At 41.4% G+C, this 21,196-nt stretch overlaps 1 protein-coding gene across 2 annotated transcripts; it reads right to left on the bottom strand.

The window, feature by feature from the left end:
* Positions 1 to 6,139: 6,139 nt before the first annotated feature.
* Positions 6,140 to 18,744, bottom strand: LOC308287912 (ubiquitin-like protein 7). 2 transcript variants are annotated; one of them, XM_080729245.1, is made up of 11 exons: positions 18,696 to 18,744; positions 17,480 to 17,660; positions 16,491 to 16,610; positions 15,629 to 15,714; positions 15,310 to 15,394; positions 14,904 to 14,961; positions 13,621 to 13,754; positions 11,916 to 11,965; positions 10,620 to 10,793; positions 7,471 to 7,578; positions 6,140 to 6,576 (listed from the first exon to the last, which is right to left on the bottom strand). In XM_080729245.1, exons 1-11 carry the CDS (start codon positions 18,696 to 18,698, stop codon positions 6,436 to 6,438), a joined length of 1,140 nt encoding a protein of 379 aa, XP_080585371.1. In that variant the 5' UTR covers positions 18,699 to 18,744; the 3' UTR covers positions 6,140 to 6,435. The 2 variants fall into 2 exon arrangements, with proteins under 2 accessions (XP_080585371.1, XP_080585370.1); XM_080729244.1 differs by having other exon boundaries at positions 17,480 to 17,663; positions 18,696 to 18,731.
* Between the last annotated feature and the right edge of the window lie 2,452 nt (positions 18,745 to 21,196).

Raw genomic sequence — 21,196 nt, 5'->3', positions numbered from 1 at the left:
TAAGATAGATAGTCCATTCCACTGAGATCATTGCTTTTTTCCCTATTGATCTACCCACGCAGGTCCAGCCTGAGTCCAGACAGGACCCGGAGGAGTTATGCCACTAGCAGAAGAGCATAACGCTCAATCTCCGTCCAGAGCTCTGCCTACAGTACACAAACAGAAGTGTACGTACACACTAACCTGCACAGAGCGCCATCTCATACAAGGATGCTTTGTTTTATTGTGCCTTTTGTTCTATCTGCAGGGGGGCCTTTCTGCTACACAGCACACACAGTATTGAGTAAGCATCTGGAATGAGTCATAGCCCCCCTAATGGAAATCCATTTAGCTTGGTCTGAAGCCTAGGCCTGCTGTGCACAGAAGCATGTCCTCCTCTCAGCACTCTGGAGCCCTGGCTGTACCTCAACACGCAGGGAGGACAAGAGCACTAGAGCCAAGGTGAAAGTGTTCCAATATAGTGATAGGCAATATTGAAAAGCAAACACCAACAAAACAAGTTTACCAGTAAGATGCCCTAAGGACGTGCATGGGCGTGTGCACATGGGGGTGTGCACACTGCACAGGTATGTGCACAGTATCTGAGGGATTGAAAGTAAGAGTCTCAGAAGTAATGTTGGAGTGCTCGTTGGGCAGATCTTTATGCCCATACAGTACATGGTGTTCTGTGTCCAGGCCAGTCTGTGATGTCAGTACTATGACGTCAGAGTATGACGTCAGAGTACTGCAGTGCAGACAAACGGCGGACAGACAGTTACCATGGCGGCGAAACTGTGTAGTATCAGTGATGTCAGCATGCAGATGGTCAGACAGACATTCGCTAAATTAATAGTTACATACAGTATATGGGCAAATCGTTTGGATTGTTGGTTCTGGAGAGGCGCCTGTCTAACCAGCGACGCGGTTCTCGAGATTCGTGAACTACAAACGCGCACGGATGCACGCACGCACGCGCGCACACACACACACACACACACACACACACACACACACACACACACACACACACACACACACACACACACACACACACACACACACACACACACACACACACACACACACACACACACACACACACACACACTTTGCGCATTATAGTTAGATATTGTGTCATGGTTGATAGGCCTCTGAATGTCTTCTCTGAAAGAGTTGACTTGTCAGAACAGAAAGAAATATGAAGGCTGCAGAGAGAAATGCAGATGGATGCATCATTAATATTTACATAGAATTCACAGCCGGGGAGAATTGGATTTCCAGCCTAGCCTTTTAGTGTAATATATGCATTGTGTGCCTCACTTCTGATACTAGGCCTACTGTAGTCTGCAAGGCAAAGTATGAATACATTTGAAGTGTGTCTTTGAAAACGAATAATGTGGGGAAAAAAGAAGTGAAGGTCATTCTCTTGATAGCACTGCGAGCAATTACACACCCCTAAAACACTGATTTGGTTGTTAGTAATGAAATGAGGCCAGTCTACTTTCCAAAATGGAAGTATATAATGAATGAACTGTGCATGTTCTTTCCCGTCCATTATTATTGGCAATAAGATTGTCCCCGTTTCAAACAAAACCAAATGAGCGTCATTATGAGCCAATTTCCCGCGGCTGGATAGAAATTGTACTCCAAACACAGCCTTTAAGATCATCAAGAAAAGAGCTGAGTTACATTCCAAAATACTGTAATAGTATGTATCCATTTAGAAAAAGAACAAGTCAGGCTACTGAATACATTCAGTGATCGACAGATCATTGAACATTCAGTCATCATCAGGCCATCAAACATCTTTTCAAACTGTAAGTGGTTCCCAACCTTTTCTGGATCAGGGCCAATTTGAAAATCGCTTAACAAGTGTTAAGTGGTCAGGTGGGTGGGCCGCATGCATTTTCAGAGCATGTCTACACAATGATCAATGAATGGAGTGTGCCCTGGCCCATATGTTAGGAACCATTGCGATATATGATGATACTGCCAGTTGACCACTTTCAACCTTATCCTACAATAGACCATGGAAGTCTGATGTCACTGCCACTAGAGGGTGCTATCCCCCAGGTTCACATTATAATTTTTTGTGTTGAAATCCCCATAGGAGAATCTTAGATCACCTCATATAAGAACTGTGTTCCAAAAATAAACAAAACACCCTGGCGATTTTACTCATATGAATATGAAGCATCGACTGAAGGTGGAAATGTACAAATTTACCCACAGAGTAACACATTAAAGGCTAGAAACCCAATGACTATATTTCCTTCGGCTAGTACGGAACAGTGATTTCAAACCCAGAAGTGTAGTTTTCCCGACTTTAATTACATTTTCTCCAGAAACAGGCAATATCTCCAGGTGATTTGTTTGCTTTTGGAACACAGTAAGATTCCCCTATGGCGATTTCAACACACAAAATAACAACAGGAAAAGGGTCAATAGCGGCATGACGTCAGGACCTCAGGTGGACTATAAATGTGCAATACTTGAAATGTTTACATTTGCAGAACATCACTTTTGAGTGGATCGAATACAACAGCGATTCCCAACCATTTTATTGATAATATAACATTGTTATGTTAAAAATGTATGCAAAAGAATCACATGATATTATTATTATGATATAAAAATGTGTTTTTATTGTGATACCGATAAATAGAACATAAAGTATACAACGTTAGTTCCATTGATCCAAGCTGGAACACAGTCGATTGAAAATAAACATGCTCTGAAAATAGACGTTAAGTGGTCATAAGGGTGAGCCGCGGATGATTTCCAGATCTTCAAGTGAGCTTGAAGGTTGGGACCACTTGAATACAGCATATCAGACACAAAAATAGCACAGTTACCATTTCTATGCCTCCTGGTTGCTACACACTCTCCCTCGCCAGCTGCCACTAGAGTGTTCCCCCAGGAAAAGCTCCATCAAGGGTTAAATAGCCTGGGATGAAATGCATCAAAGCTGCTTTTGTGGACAAAAGAGACCCTCAGAAGAAGAGGGAACATAAAAAAAAAGCACTGCTGGAAAGCAGTGAATGGATTGACGAGGGGATGAGAATAGCTCCGTGTCCATCACACGCTCATTTCATATTCCACTCAGCTCACGCCAGGCAGAAAGCAATCTCAGGTAACAGACCTGATGCTAATAGTGCATGAGCCTCACCTTTTTACAAAGACAAAAGTGGACGGGAGACCATGAATCAACGCTTTGCCCACCCTTTCTGAGTAATCAGAGCTGAGGTGACCTGAAGAAGATCCTATTAGCGTTATTCTTGTTCCAGTCTGTGAAAGCCTGATTAGAACAGCTTTTTACAGCATTTAGATAGGCCTCCCAGCAATGATAATTTACACCAGAGTGACCAGACTATCACAGCTTCCACAAAGAAAGAGTGAACATTGACCATTCGTCACCCGAATTCAAGGACTGATGGTCAGGGTAATTTTGGGCTGTCGATCAATCTATTTTATTTAGTTCCTGCTCCTTGTAAACATGCCCGTTTCTGAAGGAAAGGTGTGATACATATTACACAATTAGCAATTATTCTAGAGATTACTTTTTTGATTCATCTTATCATATATATATATATATATATATATATATATATATATATATATATTACACAAATTTATTTATCTATCAAAGAATCTAAGAGGCTTCAATACAGCACAAAATGCCATCATGGTTGGTAAAAGTAACACTGTACCTACAGTATCAACAATAGATGGGCATCTGCACAGCATGTGACAAAATGTATCCACCCTTTCTAAGATGACACGTGTCTCCATGGCAACTTATGCTTGGTGTTTTGTGACAAATAAATAAATGGTTAAGGATGCGCTGAGAGCGTGCGGAGGTGTCTGAGGCGATAGGTACAAGTACAAAAACATGTCTGGCACATGAGTCACAAAAAGATACGTCAAGATCTGTACATCACAGCAAAAACAGCTCAACATGACTCCTGCCTTGTATAATGTTCCACCAGGCATCTTCACCAGAACAACAATATGCGACCTGGCTTCCTTTTTAATTTGCCTGAGAGGCAGTGACATATGTTTATTATTCTGCTGAAGCTGCAACACTAAAAGGTAAATGTATTATTTTTAAAATACCCTTGGAGGCACTGAGAGCTGGAAATTGCCGGCAGGTGGGCATGCATATAAAATGGTAAATGGGGAGAGGCGGGCGCACGCACGCACGCCACACACACACACACACACACACACACACACACACACACACACACACACACACACACACACACACACACACACACACACACACACACACACACACACACACACACACACACACACACACACACACACACACACATTTGGGTGTTGTGTTCATGATAAGGCAATCCACTGATTGAGCAGTCACATGATGCACTGATGCAGTAATAAAACTAAACAGGGCAATTGCTGTGGATTGAGAATGGCAGTTTGGAGAGGGTAGGGGGATGGTAGGCTGCAGTCCCTCATCCCTAAAAAAAACCCCACAAAGACCGTGAGACAAAGCTAAGAAAGAACAAATTATACTAGATGTGTTAATTAAATAATCGATGAATAATCAATCCCTATTATGGGCTTGTCATAGGAGAAAGGGGGAAAATAGACAATCCTAACAATGCATTGCTTTGCGGTGCATCGTTAGCTTGTAGATCTACTTTTTTCACATTTATTTTTGCATGACATGACATGACATTGTGCAGCGAAGAAGTCATTGATACAATCATATAAAATATGAAAATAAATAATGAGAAAGTAAATAATGATAGTTGCAGCCCTACTGTATTAAAGTGCAAACAAAGAGATCAGAGAAGCTTAGCATCAATGTTCAGTCAAGCACTGCTCACAGCATAGTTAATGAAATTGGCCAAAAGCTATTATTGTCTCGTTCTTTTTTTCAAATCTAATTGAAACCCTGCTTCATGTATCATTACTGCCAAATACTGTATATTGCCTTGATGCCCAACCCCTGCAAAATCTTTCAAATAAACCAGAAGCTTAAATGTATGCAGTAAAGGCGCATTTAGGGCAGAACAAAATAAGCAACAGCATACAAATTGAGAGGGAAGAATATTAAAAATTCTTCAGCTATGTTCTTATTACTGAAACAAATAGGAAGTCTGTTCAGATGAAGACTTTCTACAGCTTGGTTTTTGCCTAGCTGGAAATGAGAGCCTGTGTTGCCATCTAGTGTACAATTAAATGAATTACATCCGACCAGTGTTTTAGTCCAAGTCTTTTGAGTAAAAGCCTGATCTACATTGTTATACCTTTCAAACTGGGAACACTTCTGTGTGTAGTTGTTGCTATTTAGAAACAGAATATATAGCATTTTTTTAAAACTGTTTTTCAGAAAAGTTGGTCAGGATTTATAAGGCATTTTTAGAATCGGCCTCAGGTCTAAATGATATACTTAGCTGCATGCAGAAAATAGGCGACCTAAAGCCCACTCCATGACAATGAGTACCCATGCAACTCCTTGCAACCTTTATCCCCAACTGCAGTTGCAGGGAGTTGCATTGGTGCTGTTGACCTTAAAACTGTTTTGTTGCAAGGAGTTGCGACTAGTTGCATTGGTGCGGTTTGGCCTTAATATCTTTTGAAATAATATATTCTTGTACCACACAGAAAAAAGGATTTCTGCCACTTTTTGTGGTCACATGTTCAGATACTGGATTCCGATTGGCTTAAAACAGTGGTAAATCAGTCAACAACCTTGGGTTGGCTCATGGACCCCGCCCACTGTTGTGTTGCAGTTGTATAACTAAATAACCTTGCAAGTTACAACTGTGTTTTCTTTCATTTATATGGTAGAATTGGTAGAAAAGCAATTTACCATTCGAGGGTCGTGGGTTGTTGGCTGATTTACCACTGTTTCAGGGATGTGGCAACAACTGATGGCTTACATTTACTAACAAGTCACAACCATGTTCAAGTGTTTATAGACAGATATCTTGTGTCATGTTTATAAGAAACTACTGTAAAATACGGTTGCGTCCCCATTCAAGTTTTATTTACTTGCCATGGGCATTCGGGCAACCGTTTGTGTCAAACCTTGTTGACACAATCTGTCTAATGTACTGAATGTGGATTGGTGGCTTTGTCATTTGAGACCAGAAAGAACACAGATTCAAGTATTGGCAACGTTATGTTTATTAGGCCAGTGACAAAATGTCAAACATTCTCTGAAATCGAAACTACTGCATTTGTTTCGGTAATTCCGCAACCGTGACTTGGATAAATAGGTACATGAAATTAAAATGAATGAGCAGTTATCTAACACAAATCCTTACAGGTTTTCCACATGTCTAAATCCGTTATGTACATATACTGTATCAGTCGGACAGCAGGATGATGACCAACGTTCCCTTGAACGGGGCCTGACCTGCTCTCCTCTGTCTCAAAGCCCCCTGGTCCGGTCCTCCCTTGTCCCTGGGGGGCTCACAGCCCCGGCCCTCCGGCAAAGATGAGCTCCAGGGCAGCCTGGATGTCACCCTCTGTGGCCTGCAGAGCACGCAGCATCAGCTCCTCATCCTGGATGCCCATGTCCCTCAGCTGTTGCATCTGGGACTGCCACCGGCCCTGGAAAAAGAAAAAACACACACAAACAAACAAAACAAAACATAAGGAAAATGTCAAAGGAGGTTGATTTCTCTTTTTATCCCAAGAACAGAACAACTACTATCTAATTTAAAAATTGAGAATTCCCTCTTGGAGGCAGGTGCAATGTGTTACCTGATGCCACAAACCACACTATTATGATAACCACACATACACAAATCCCCACGCATACACAAGTCTCAGTCCTTAGTCTCAAACCATTGTTTAGTGGCAAGGAGTGTTGTTACAAACAATTCAAGATCACTTTAGGGTATTTCACAGCTTGTACAAGAAAACTGGAAATAAAGGGGGTAGAGTTGCCTTCTTAGAACACGGAGGGTTCCCGAAAGTGTTCCCAGTTCGATCCTGGGCTCCCCTCAGATGCAGAGCATAGAAGTCTGTCCTCAAGAGCAGGGGCGTCACAAGGGGTAGGAAAGTGGGACTGAGTTACTGGGGCCCAAGGTGGAGGGGCCCTAATAACGTTATCTATTGAAAAATAGCAGATATACAAGCTCACAGCGCGGCACTCGAGCTTGTAGATCTGCTATTTTTGAAAAGTTGTGAAAATGTGTGAAAATCTTTGAATATATGTATTTTTTAAGCGAACATTTCTAACTCAAATTTTGCTTCTGGGGGTCCCTGGAACTAAATATTTTGAGATCGGGTCTGTGGCCAAATGCATATCATCTTGGGGGTCCTTGACATAGGTTTCTTGCACACATTTTCAAGATTTTTCAAAAATAGCAGATCTAAGAGCTCACAGCGCGGACATTTCTGTCTAATAAAATATTCAATCAATCAATCAATGTTCATTTACACCACAAGTCCTACATAATCTATAGAGGTTGTCTCAGGTAGCCAGGTCCTAGTGTTCACCTGTAAAGCGGTCATGTTGGTGGCCTGCAGAGCTTGCTGTAGCGCCTGGCTGAAGAGATCATTACTGACCGGGGTTCCTGAAGGGGCAGCTCCAGAGGATGGGTCCGCCTGGATGACAAGACAACAACACAATGACAAAAAACATACTTTCTATATTATTATGGACTTGTGTTTATCTGAGTATGACTTTAAAGGGAGAATATGCAATGTGTGTGCATTTGCTGTATGCACATGCCAGTTTGTGTTGAGCATATACTGTATTTGCATGTTGGAGTGTTGAGTAAATATTATTCTGTGTGCATATGCATGCATACCAGGATGTGGTGTGAGCATGCCGAAGCATGATGAATGAACAAGTAGTATATATTATTGTGAAAATAGCAGATCTACAAGCTCACAACGCATCTCAATGCGATACACTGTGAGCTTGTAGATTGTCTATTTTCAAGTATGATACAGGGTTAAGTAAGTGGTTAATCAGATGACTATAAAAGGTCTAGAGTTAAACTTTTCTTCTTTCTTCTGTTGATATACATGGGGGAAAACTGCTCCTTAATTATTCAATTATCCTACATGAGTAAGATTAAGTCAAATATTGGTTCTAAATGTCTGTTTCGATATATTTTCGGTTACTCGTCCATCCTTTTCTTGATGGACTAGTTGTTCTGCAACTATACTGCGCTGCCAGAGTTGACGGCTAACTTACAGGAACTGAACAGGAGCTTCATTTCATCTGGAAATTGCCATCAAGAAAACTGGTCCAGAGTTGACGTCTTTCTTTACACACGAAACCCACCAGACGAGCATGCATAAGCACACAGACGCCAATTTGCTTGCTCTCCATTTTAATGAATGCAGCCGTTCTCACTGGCCGCCCACGGACGCTTCACTCACACACGTGAGAAATGTTTTTCTGCGTGCATTCTCTCTGAAACACATTGACCAGACGTCCAGTTGTGGCCAGATTTGGTGAGAACAGTCACGCAAAATAAAGCGCATAAGCAATGGTTGGGTTCCCAACGTTACACCACACTAATTCATCCAATAAAACCCACAATGCACTGGACCATGCCATGGGTGCTCAGCCCTTCTCCGCTCTGGGAAATATCAAAAGGCTGTTGCCAATGGCCGTTGACTACCGAACACAAACGTAAACATGCTCGCACTGTGGATGGTAATTTGAGGACCGCACCGTGCATTGTGTGGGAGGAGAGGTGCCGTAGCAGGGGTGTGTCACTTGGAAATCAGCAGCATACTGCAATTTGTGTCAGCAAGGACCACAATTTGCACAGTCCACAGGCCGCCTTCTTGGACCAGGTCTATTTATACCTGCACCTACCTAAATATGCCTCCTGAACGGACGCTGTCATCTGTTTGTAATTTTCAATCACATTTGTACTTTAAATTGTTTCAAAATAGGTTTTCAGGATTCAAATTCAAAAGTAGCAAAAGTACGAGATCGACAAGCTAAAAAAAGTGGAGGGCGGGGGGGGGGAAGAAATAAACGTACCATGGGGAGTGTGACAGAGAACGGGAAAGGGAGCGACAGTGAGAACGAATGGAATGGGGGAGGTACCAGCATAATGTAAACCTACACTCATACACACCAAGTCTGTTCTATACTGTCCTGCTAGAAGATGGGAAAATGTTATCTTGTCAATTTGTTTCAGTAGCTTACCTCCCTTGTTTCATTTGTGCACTCTTTCTCTCTCCTTTCTATATCTTGCAACGGAGAGAGAGAGAGAGCTAATTCTATACCATCTTAGCAGGACACAATGGAACGGAGTGTGTTACCGTATCTACTTCATTAAATTCACCCTCTCTTTCTCCATTCTCTGTCAAACAGAGAGAGGGAGAGTGAATTCTTCTCTTAGAAGGACAGAAGAGAACAGACCCAGTATGTGTGTGTGTGTGTGTGTGTGGCAGTGAACCTCATCTTTAGCGTCATTACAGTACCTCTCCATCCTCCCACTCGCTGAACTCCCTGCTCTTTCTTTTTGCTCCATCTTGCTCTGTCTTCAACTAAAGTTTTTTTTATTACTTTCTAGTTTCTAGCCTATTATAAAACATTTAACCTGCTCCAACCCGACCCTGTCGGTCATAAACACATTTAGTAGGACCAGTGCCAGACAGCATTTGTTATTTCCTCCCAATATTGTAACATCATAATCTGCGCTTGGCGGTCTGTTTGAGGAGCTGTAGCTTTGTTGTTGATCACTGTGCACCTCCCACACCAGTAGCATATCATTTTGCTCTTGGGAGACATTTCATTTCCGAGGCTTTTCTTCCGTGAAGCTGTGTGAACATTAGCGGAACAGCGTTGCACTGAGAGCACAGTGAGTGCACTGCTCTTAAAGGTAATGAAAAGCCATTATTTGGTTGCTCATGATTGAATCCACCCTCAATACACCCACTGATAATAATATTCAGCCCAGAGTGGTATAAAGAGAGAGTGGCAACAACGGAAGTCAACAATACTTGATCGTCACGTCACTCATCTAGATGTGAATCAGTTCCCGGAGATGTTCTGGTGGGCCATTTGAATGCATTATACAGAGAGAAAGACTTTTGTGGGCGATTAGAAGGCAATACATGCATCAAATTACATTATTTATAATGCACATCGACATGGTTATGTAGTTACTTCAATAAATCTTAAAAGTAAAATGCAAAAGTTCTTCATATTTGAGTGTGAACAGCTAATGTTACATGCCTTGTTGACATATCTTAAGCCAACGTTACCTTGGTTAACGAGCATATTGCTGTTGTTTATTGCTTTAATCGTCTTAGCTTTTTGAAGTGCACCACAAACGGTCTACAGCGGATGTCCGGCCTTCCCCCACTCTTGTTTCGTCTTTGCAGTCACGTAAATAATTCCCATTGTAAATCAAATTAGTCTAAGCATATTGTCGCTGTCGGGAAGAAACCTCTTATCTTTTGTATATTAATGCCCTACTTGGTCATATTACAGTATCACACAAAAGCATCAAAAGTATCAGATCTGCAAGATTGAAGCGTTTCCCGTAACGTGACGTGAAGCGTTACATTTTATTAATTGAAAAAGAAAGTTGGCTACTGGTTGTAAATGTCGGTTTCAATATATTTTCAGTTAATTGCCCAGCCCTACTCGTGTGGTGAAAGGACCTCACCTGGCTTGCGGTAGTGGGGGTGACAGCGCTGCTGTCAGGGGTGCTGGCCAAAGCCAGGGCGGTGGCCAGCTCGCTCTGTGTGATGGGTCGAGGTCCGGTCGCTCCGCTGTGGCTCAGAGACACTGGACGCATACCCGTTGCCCCTGACCTGCCGGAGGGACCTGCCTGGTTCCCCTATCACACACAAAACATCACATTTAATTTCCGTTTCCTTAAAAGGACCTCAATGGGCCCAGACCGCGGTCTAGCAGTCCGGTATGTGGTATGGCCTGGGTCTGGGTTTGGGTTTGGGTCCCGTTCCCGATGATCTTTGCTGCATGTCTCTCCTAATCTCTCTCTCCCTGATTCCTGTCTGTCTCTACTGTAAAACTATAAATAAAAAGGGAAAAGAAGAAAAAGTGCCACAGAAAATAAGCTTTTGATCTTGTGTCTATCCTTTTGACTGTTGTATGAACTTCTTGATTATTTGATTTAATGGAAAAGTTATCAATGGCATAACGTAGCAGCTGAAGCTAGCGAGGACAGGTGCGTGGAGAGGCAGAGCTCTTTGACTAACACCATAAACTTAAATGCAATGCACTTTTTATGGGTCTTCCTAAAAAGCCCAGTGAAAGGTTACAGCTTATTCAGAACTCTGCTGCTAGTGCTAATAAAAACATAAAAGACACATCACCCCAGTCTTAGCTAGACTCCCCATGTCTTCCAGAGGCGTGTTTATAAAGCTCTCAATGGGGAGGGCCAGCCTTGTTTTATCATCCTACTTTTCTGGACCAGGGCCCACTTGATGGAAATCCTGAAAGTGTTTGTGGCCCACCCATCTAGACTCCGAATGGCTGCCGTGATGGGTGGGCCACGAACACTTTCAGACCATGTTTATTTTAATGATCAATCAATCGATTGCGTTCCGCCTTGGATCAATGGAACGTACATAGTACAGTAAGTTCCTATTTATCGGTATTAGGATGAAAACACATTTTCAAGGTTTTCAAGAAAAGGAAATGCCATGTTATCAACTAATTGAATAAAAAGATATGGCCCCGACATCCTCAAAAATACCAGTAGAAGTGTGTGTTAATTCTGAAATAACAAGGTGTGTAAACAACATTGACACTCCACTACACTACTGGTCCTCTCAATGCCCTATCCGTTGGTCTGACCCCTCCAGTATGGTTGACTTTATTGAAGGTACCCAGGACTTTTTAATATCCCATGGAAACCCTCGCTTAAACACAGGTGCTGTTGCGCAGGGACATGTTTTGACTGACTAATATATTTGTTTGGAGACGTGTAACTCACAGACTGGAAGTCTTCATCATCATCAGACATGCCCTCGAACATAAACCCTCCTGCAAGGCAAAAGACAAAGCAAACATTACAGATAATTTTAGTTATGACGGTACTAACAGGAATACATATGTATGTGTCATGATAAAGTAGAAAGGATATCCGGTCAGTCTGTTCACCACTTTGGTCTCAAACGATATACTTAATGTGCACTTTCATGAATCACAGACATTGGCACCTACTGATTTTGGTGACTAAATGGCCTTTCCTGTATAAGGCCAGAATTTCCACTTACACACAGGATATCTCATAATCTAGATTCTAGTTGGTGAAATGCCAGGAGACTGAGTGCATTCCCACTCCCTGGAACATGAGCCTCAACTATTTGAGTGACATCATGTGCTGTCCTCTAGCACCGCCCTCAGGCCAAAATAATCAACTCTTCACACAAGATATCTAATAATCTACAGGGGGTCCGGGACCCCTAGGGGGTCCTCAGAGTTACTACAGGGGGTCCTCCAAATCTTTGTGTGATAGAAACTTTTTTTTCTTCCTGAGAACTTTAGCCAGAAATAGCAGATCTACAAGCTCACAACGCCTCGCGCTGCGAAGCATTGTGAGCTTGTAGATCGGCTATTTTAGGCGAAGGGGTTTAGTGCAAAGGGGAAAAAGAGCAGACTAAGTACAGAGTGAAAGGTCAAGTTTATGAAGTATTGACGGTTCAAGTGGTTAAATATCTGAAAACACAAATTGACAAGAATCCAAAATACACTGATGATTGTGCTGTCAAACAATGAAACTATATGGAATCTATGAACAGGTTGTGGGGGTCCCTGCTTCAACTCTCTCTCAACTAAGGGGTCCTTGACCTGAAAAGGTTGAAGACCCCTGATCTAACAGATTGTGACATAACAGCTTCCAAGATAAACCTTACTGATTTTAGTGACCCCATGGCTTTTCCCTTTAGCATGATCACCCTTCTGCCAATTTCCAGCTGGGTGCAATTAGCAGCATGGAGCCTTGGAGCAGCTAATGATGCTTTTAGACTATTTGTTTATCACAGCACAGTTAACTTCAACAACACTTTCAATAGCTGACAGCTGTCCTGCAGCTTGGTAGTCACATAAATATAGGCCACATTTATGCCTGGCTGGTATTGTACAAAACACCTGTATTTATATACGCCACAGATGTTATACCAGGTGTACACTGTACAAGCCCTAGTGCCACAAAGCCCTAGTGCCACATCATTGGAAAGAAGAAATATCAGTATTAGGATTTAACCGGACCGCTGGCCTTGTGCCACCTAGGCTGCAATTCAGCCTGACAGTGTCAGCCCGACTGTGTCACGGGTTCGAATCTCGATCCTGACGACTTTTGCTGCTTGTCACACCCCCATCTCTCTCTCTCCCCAATTCTTGTCAAACTATACCTTTTTTCAATACTACAGGCATAATGTTGTACTTTTTCCTCAACTACAAATATTTGAAAACTTGAGTTACTAGTTTTAGATTAGCTTTAGATTAGCATTACAAAACATACATTATCCAATTAAGCCCTATTTTATACTTTGATATTTTATACAAATATATGTGTATATTTTTTATGCCAATACTTCTGTACTCTTTGCACTACATTGCACTTGTTCTTATTTTTACTTAAACCAAATGGGAGTACCTCCTCCACCATGTGTTACTGGTGTGTGCTGGTGGGTTACCTGGCATGTCACTGTAGGAACTGGTAGAGACATTGCGGGAGGAGCTGGCACTGGACTGGGCAGGCATGCTGCCCGCTACAGAGTGCAGCACTAAGATGATGGCATTCACCAGCGCAGGGTGCGAACTAATCAACCTAAAGTCACATTGAACACAAAAATACACATAGTTAATTCCATCTATGTAGGAGCTGGGGATCGAGCCGAGAACCTTTCGATTCCAAAACGGCCAATCTCTACCTATTGAGCCACTGCCTCCCCATGTTACAAATGGATAAATGTAAACTTAAGACTTTACTGTGTGTAGTAATATAAAGATAGATAGAAGCACATGGAGCTTTGGGTACTTATATTCACAGGTGTTGCTACATTTCTCTTTTCATCCTACTTTTAATAAGCATCTCTACATTGTGTATGTCGTGTGCAAACCTCAAATGTCCAAAACTGTTACTTTTCAAGATTCAAATGCAGTTATAGCAAAAGTAGTAGATCGGCAACAGCAACGATATTTTAGTGGACAAATGGTGTGAATTGTGGCTTGGAAAGGAAGGTTACACTACACCTGAATTATCTGTGGAGTTCAAAATCCAAATTCAGCGACCATATCCCCCCCCCCCCCCTTTCAAATGTCCAAGTCAAGGAGGACAAAACACTCACAATTCACTTATTGATTTGGCTCACTTCTCATGTAATGGAGCCAAATGGTTTTGGATGGACCCTGCTGGTTCTATTTGGCATAGGTCCACTCACTGTACTGTACTAATTCACTTTGTGGCATGTTGGTGCCAACTATCATTAGAGCCTCCTGACCCATTGGGTCCGATGCCAATCCTGATTTGGGAGAGACCTAGACCTAGACTACCAATTACCCATTGTAAGAAAAGTACAATGTACAGGGCCCCATTGAAAATACGTTTTTTGATTACACTTGTATGTGTAGCTCCTGGATTTAAGTTATATTATTATTGATTGCTTTCATTTCTTTTACCAAAATCAAATCAAATCCAAAAGAATCTATTCTGATCATTTTGAAAAACTGAAAAAAAGAGACGATCTACAAGCTTATATTGTGTTGCATTGCAATGTGTTGTTTGAAAAAAAGTCGACTTTGATTATGTGACCCAAAATAGTGACGACAGTTTGAAATTATTAAAAAATCAGGATACATCAGCTGCATAATTGGCGACACTGACGTAGTCAAAAACATCAAATGACGGCAGATACATTTGCCAAAACGAAGTATGGGTCTGGTTCTAACTATGATGAAAGGTACAAAGCACACTTACACATCCAGCATGTTGGGGTCAGTGAACTGGACGAAGAGATCTTTGTCTTGGAGGACTCCTGCAAGAATCACAGTGATATCGTTGCAATACATTTTATTACATGCATTAACAGTATGAAAACTAACTAACCAAGTTATATTTATACTTTGTTGTACGATGGGATTGTGAGGCCAAAATAGCTCATAAAGAGCTTGTAGGTCTGCTATTATTGAACATTTAGAGTGGTGCAACATTTTACCAAGTGTGTATGTCTGTCTGTCTGTCCGTATGTATTGTACATATGTATGAGCACGGCCTCAACAGCTGCAATACCGCTGGTGATTTTTGTCTATACTACTAGCATAGGGACGCCAGGTTGAAAGCGGTTAAGGGTTGATCAAACTGAACAGAGCTAGTCAAGTCTTACCCAGAGCTATTGGGTCAGACCTGAGACCCGGCGTAGCAACTATAATCTGGTCCAGAGACTCTTTATTGGTCAGCATTTTGTATACCTGTGTGGGAAAACATAGTGTGACATTAGTAGTGTTGGCAGTAGCTCAGTCAAGGAGACTACCGATTAGGGCTGGGCAGAAAATGTATTGTAAATGAACTGACACAAAACAACTGTAATCCTTTATTTTCTTTATAGTTGGCTAAATGGATCAGTCCGATTTACCACTGAAGGCTCCAGATGGCGGTGTGGGTGCAAGAGGGGTACAGTATATGTGGGATTATTGAGTACTCACTGAGTCTTTGTAGGCAGAGTTGAGGGAGTGCAGAGCAGCATGGAACACCCTGAACTCTCTGGCTGCTGTAGCTCTGTTCACTGGCTCTAATGGTGGAAAGAGGACAGGGATGGAAGCCTTTAGCCATGTTTATTGTTGGTGATGTTGTGAGTAGAGAGTGACCACCCAGTTATCTGAATAGGTTTGCGGTGTTAGCTCTGAGGTAGTCTCTCAAGAACAGCATAACTGAACTCGAGTTACAACTGAGCTCCGGTCAAAAGGATTGACCTTTTCTTTGACGATGGCTAGCCAGGTTGGTTCTGAGGTAACGGTCACTTGCCTATCGTCTCTGTCGGGTAGAAACCTCATCATGACCAAAATTCTTATTTCAAATGTAAAAATAGCAAAAGTAGCAGATGAACTAAACACAAAAAGAAAGGAAACTTGACTTTGGTCCATTATATATCCCCTTTAATAATACCAATTTGTATTGTATTTTATATCATATTTATGGTTGATTCGTCACCTTTACAGCGAGGTACAGCTTGTAAGCATCGGGCATTCGAGGCATGAGCTACACAGCCAAACGTGTGGGTGGGCCGACCAAAGATTTGCAAAAATGGCTTGCAAAACTGTTCTGCTGGCATTTACTCTCATTTTTGGCTTCCCTGACACTGAGCTTTGTGCTTAGTTATGTAGATGGATCTGCTACTTTTGATGCTTTTGTGTGACACTGTAGTATGATCAAGTAGGGCGTTAAGTCACAAAAAACACAAGAAGATAAGCGGTTTCTGCCCAACAGCAACGCTCCATCCATGACACCGACCTACTCAGTCATTTTAATAAATGAATAAACGTGTGGTATTATATATTCTATACATACCTGGGCTGGCCTCCTGCTCTGGCCAGGTCTTTTTCAGAATGTGTACGGTGGCTCCCGGGTGGATTCCACAAGCATCCAATGTCAGCTCATCCTTCAGCTTTCTGCCACAGTGGACCAGTTCTGCAACAAAGAAGTCACCCGAAGAAATGTATTACATTTTTCGTTGATCATTCATTTTCATTTGGTTCAATATGACACCCCACAGACAGACCTAACCAGTATCACTTTTTAACATGTTTTCCAAATTCGCAAAAATGGCAGATCGAAAAGCTTACAAAGCATGACAATGTTTTGTGGCAAGGACCCTATACAAGATTTGTGTATTTAAAATGTTTCAAAAGAGTTCTACTTTTTAGTCTCCAATATTTCTTTTTGAGCTTGTAGATTGGCTATGTTCAAATAGCCTATATATATATTATATATATATATATATGTATATATATATATATTTCCCCACCGTATGGGGCTGTTAAGTATGACATCATTTTGTAGGCAGAGGAGAATTTCTGCCCCCAGTTTCCGTGAATCTTTTTACTATTTTTACTATTTACACATTTTTCTTCTCTTTGTTGTTGAAAGGAAAGTGTTAGAATTATACTTTAGTTGTTATTTTTTAGTCGTTGTTTTTTGAAATAGCGAGGGACAGAAAATGCTCTGGGGGCAGATTCTCCTCTGCCTACAAAATGATGTCACGGCTTAAAAGCCCCATAATTATTTCCAAATAATCGCCCGGGGGTCTGACACCGTTTCGCGCATCGACGGCCATTCAAATGGACGCAAATAAGTATTGCAAACAGCCACCCGGTTCATTTAAACACAGGGGGTTCAAAACGATTTCACGGATTAAATGCCCGGGCTACTATTTGGCAACATACGGTAGGTTTAAAGTGCTCATGTGCCTTTAATAGTGGCTTCTTTTGGTCTTGTTTTCATAGACCTGGTACGCTTATTTCTCTGGCTAAAACCTCACACCAGTGATACAGACAGACCTATAAGATCGGGGTCTGGTATGGAGTCAGAGAGCTGGGCGGCCACCAGCTGTTTGAGAGTAGCGATCCTGTACCCTCCTGGTGGGACGTCTCCTGGCATCATCTCTGGGAAGTGGAACATGGACTTAGGCTGATCCAACAGCTTCAGTGACAGGTGCCACTCTGACGACATCATCTCTACCTGCTTTACACACAAACACAAACAAAATGCTGCTGTCGGTCTCCATATAACTTTTTGTGTTTTTTTTCGTAAATTAACGCCCTGCTTGATCATATTGCAGCGAACACACAAAAGTATCAAAAACAAATTGTAGATGTCCTGTTTTTGCTAAAGAAAAATATAATATAATATAATATATTATAATATAATATATTTGAATCATGAAAATTTACTGGAAAAAGGTTTCCACTTGACAAGAGACAAAAACAAACAGATACTTGAGAAATGTAGACTTAACACACAGCTAATTCTTCATACTAACACACGATGTGAGCTTGCAGATCTGCTAATTTGGTCATTGTTATCATTAACCGCTTAAACCCTAGAATAAAATTGCGGTTTGTGTACATGATGACTGCACCAAGGTTGTTTTGTCTTGGTGAATCTTACTACTTTAGCAGACCAAGCAGAGTAGGCTAGTGCCACTGCCTCCTCTGATGAGCACACAGGAGCCACACAGTGCTTTTTATGTTATACTTTTAGAAATATTGTATAACTGTAGACTAGACTACTTTTATCTTTTGCAAACTGTAAATTAAGTATTCAATCAATCAAACAAACCCCTCCCCATAAAAGATAGTCTTCTCCCCAAAAAGTGCCCAGTCAAGCCTCCTGGAAGACCATCGGGGTGGTCTGGTGCCCACTTCCCAGACTTCTCAGGTGCCCAGTCTTCCTGAACACTAGCGTTCGTTCTGGCGAATATTCGGCGAATAATGCAAGACTGTCATCGGTCATATTATGACTGTCTTGTTTCACGGCAACCAGAATAGATGATCTACAAGCAAACAATGCCTCACAATTTTCGACGAAAAGGGTTGGTGTGTAGACTGAGAAAATACACCCGAGTGGGACCCGAGTCAGTGGTTAAGGTAATCCAGATAACGGAGTTAAGAGTAGGCATAATATGTAAAGTGACACGACGCATTTGTATGTATATATGCTGATTTATAACATTCATAGTACGCTGGTTACAAGAGAAGAGATCTGCACACTCACCATTGTTTTGTTTTGATGGCAATCGACTTACTTCCTGGTTTGCCACGTGGTGTGTCACATGGTTACTGGTAGCTTCCCTGATATATTTGCAGTCTGAAGAAGTCTGGAATCTGATTATCAGGATCAGATAGATGTTATCAATCCTCATTAATAATCCGTGTATTCAACAGATTACATTATCTAGAGGGCAAACAAACACATTAAACGTGTTTGCAGTAGGCCTATTATAAACATCGAGGTTCGCGTTTTCCTGTTTATCTGATACAAAGACAAAAGTTAAATCATATGCATAATATGCGACCATGCAAAATGTAAAATGCACCAGAGCACGACTATAAAAGACAGATATAAGCAAGAGGATGATGACACACGAAAATGCACCTTTATATTTGTATTGTAACTTTTCACAGTGCATCTTAAAGTGGACGAAAATGAGAAACGTGTACAGGAAACCATAATGTTATTATGTCTCCAAATCCCCTGATTGATTTTCCTCCTGCTGTAGCATTGCCGGAACACCTGCATGCTGATCTAGGACACAGACACCTCCTCACACATGTTTTAGGACTTTGAGGAAACGAGACTATTGATATTTAGGCCTACTTTTTTTTCAAAATAGGAGAATATTACATTATGCTATAAAATATCCTAAATCATGGAAATAGCCTATAAGGGCAACAATCTTAAGTCCTAGAAATCTGCAACATGGTGACCTAAACCAGTGGTTCTCAAACCTTTACAATTCAAGGACCCCTGGCCTGCCGGTTAGGAATGCATTTGCCCACGGACCCCCATACTCTGACAGTGTACAAGTTCCATTTGTACACTCATTTGTACACTGTCAGAGAGAAACCTATGGGTTCATTTGGATCCTAACTATAAATAATTTAGCAGGGGACCCCCTGGAACCCCCTCAATGACATATGGGGGGCCCTGGACCCCACATTGAGAACCACTGAACTATAAACAGTTACTATAATTATAAGAGGGCCAATAGGCATAATAAACAATGGGATATATCCTTAATAGTAGAAGTCTATAATGCATGATGCAAAGTCGTTTTCCACAGCTTATCCACATCTGGACCAAATGTAGCCATCTGCTATGTGAATGCTGTAGAACATGACCAACATTTATAGGCGTATAGGCTCATTTTCTATTAGTGCATTTACTTTAGACCAGTTCCATTTTGAATTTTTGATTATATAGGCATAGGCCTGCTTTAAACTTTCTCATCTCAGAGGCAAATATTGTACTTTTTACTCCACTACTATATTTATAGATTGATTGATTGAAGAATGTATTTGAAGTTTGCATAGTGCAGTTTCATGACAGTACAGTTCACTGGTTCAAGGTCAAGGATAAGCTCAGGAAAGCACATGGCTCAATCATATTGAGATCAGCTGGGGGAGGTATGGTTATTAGACTGATTTAATTCCTACTTCCTATAGTGTGTCGTGTGTGCCAAATGTAGTTCTAAGAGCAGCCATTTCTTGGGTAAACACAGCCTTACACAGGTGTTCTGATTGGAGTAAAGCATTAGTTCTATGCAATCAAACAATTGAAACACCTGTGTTTTTACCCAAGAAATGGTCGCTAAGGACTACAATTAAGGCCTATATCACAAAAGCTGCATTAACCAATGAGTCCTATTTAAAATTTCGGCTATTTCCCAAAACACTTGACAAATGTAGTAGACCAGGGGTCTTCAACGTTTTCAGGACAAGGACCCCTTATTTGAGAGAGAGATGAAGCATGGACCCCCACAACCTGTTCATAGATTCATTATTTGACAGGACAATTATAGGCCTAAGGGTGTATGTTGGATTCATGTCAATTTGTGTTTTCAGATATCTAACCTCTTGAACTTAGTAAACTTGACCTTTCACTCTGTAGGCCTACTTAGTCTGCTTTCCATACACCAAGGCTCTTAGCCAAAAATAGACGTTTTCTATCTATTTTTGGCTAAATGTCCCAGAATATATAGAATATAGGCCTATATGTATATATATATATATATATATATATATATATATATATATATATATATATATATATATGTGTGTGTGTGTGTGTGTGTGTGTGTGTGTGTGTGTGTGTGTGTGTGTGTGTGTGTGTGTGTGTGTGTGTATCATTCAAAGATTTGGAGGACCCCCTAGTAGTAACTCTGAGGACCCCCAAGGGGTCCCAGTCCCAGACCCCCTGTTGAAGACCCCTGTAGTAGACAGTTAACCTCGCCCACCAGGCTTTCTAGTAGACAGTAGACTGGCTTATCTTATCTATATGTTGATGAGATGACAGTAGCAGCGGCCTACATTTGTACTTTTATTCATTTCAAGTTAGGTAGGCATTTCAAGTAGGCTACACATTTTGAATACCGGAGTTTTACCAGTAGGCCTAAGTGCAGTAGCCTACAATTATTTTTATATTGGGGTATTGCCTACTTTTAGGCTACTTAAAACACATCTGTACTTCTTCCACCAGTGGGCTGGCCGGAGGGA

This window comes from Nannobrachium achirus (assembly GCF_963921795.1).
Source record: "Nannobrachium achirus genome assembly, chromosome: 7".
Lineage (NCBI taxonomy): Eukaryota > Metazoa > Chordata > Actinopteri > Myctophiformes > Myctophidae > Nannobrachium > Nannobrachium achirus.
Note: the sequence above shows the minus strand (reverse complement) of the source record. Positions and strands in the feature narration are given on the sequence as shown.

Coding starts and splice junctions, on each gene's coding strand:
- LOC308287912 (XM_080729244.1), bottom strand. Junction 14,962..15,309: donor GTCTGACCCAATAGCTCTGG/GTAAGACTTGAC, acceptor TGATTCTTGCAG/GAGTCCTCCAAGACAAAGAT. Junction 13,755..14,903: donor GACCCCAACATGCTGGATGT/GTAAGTGTGCTT, acceptor ATGTGACTTTAG/GTTGATTAGTTCGCACCCTG.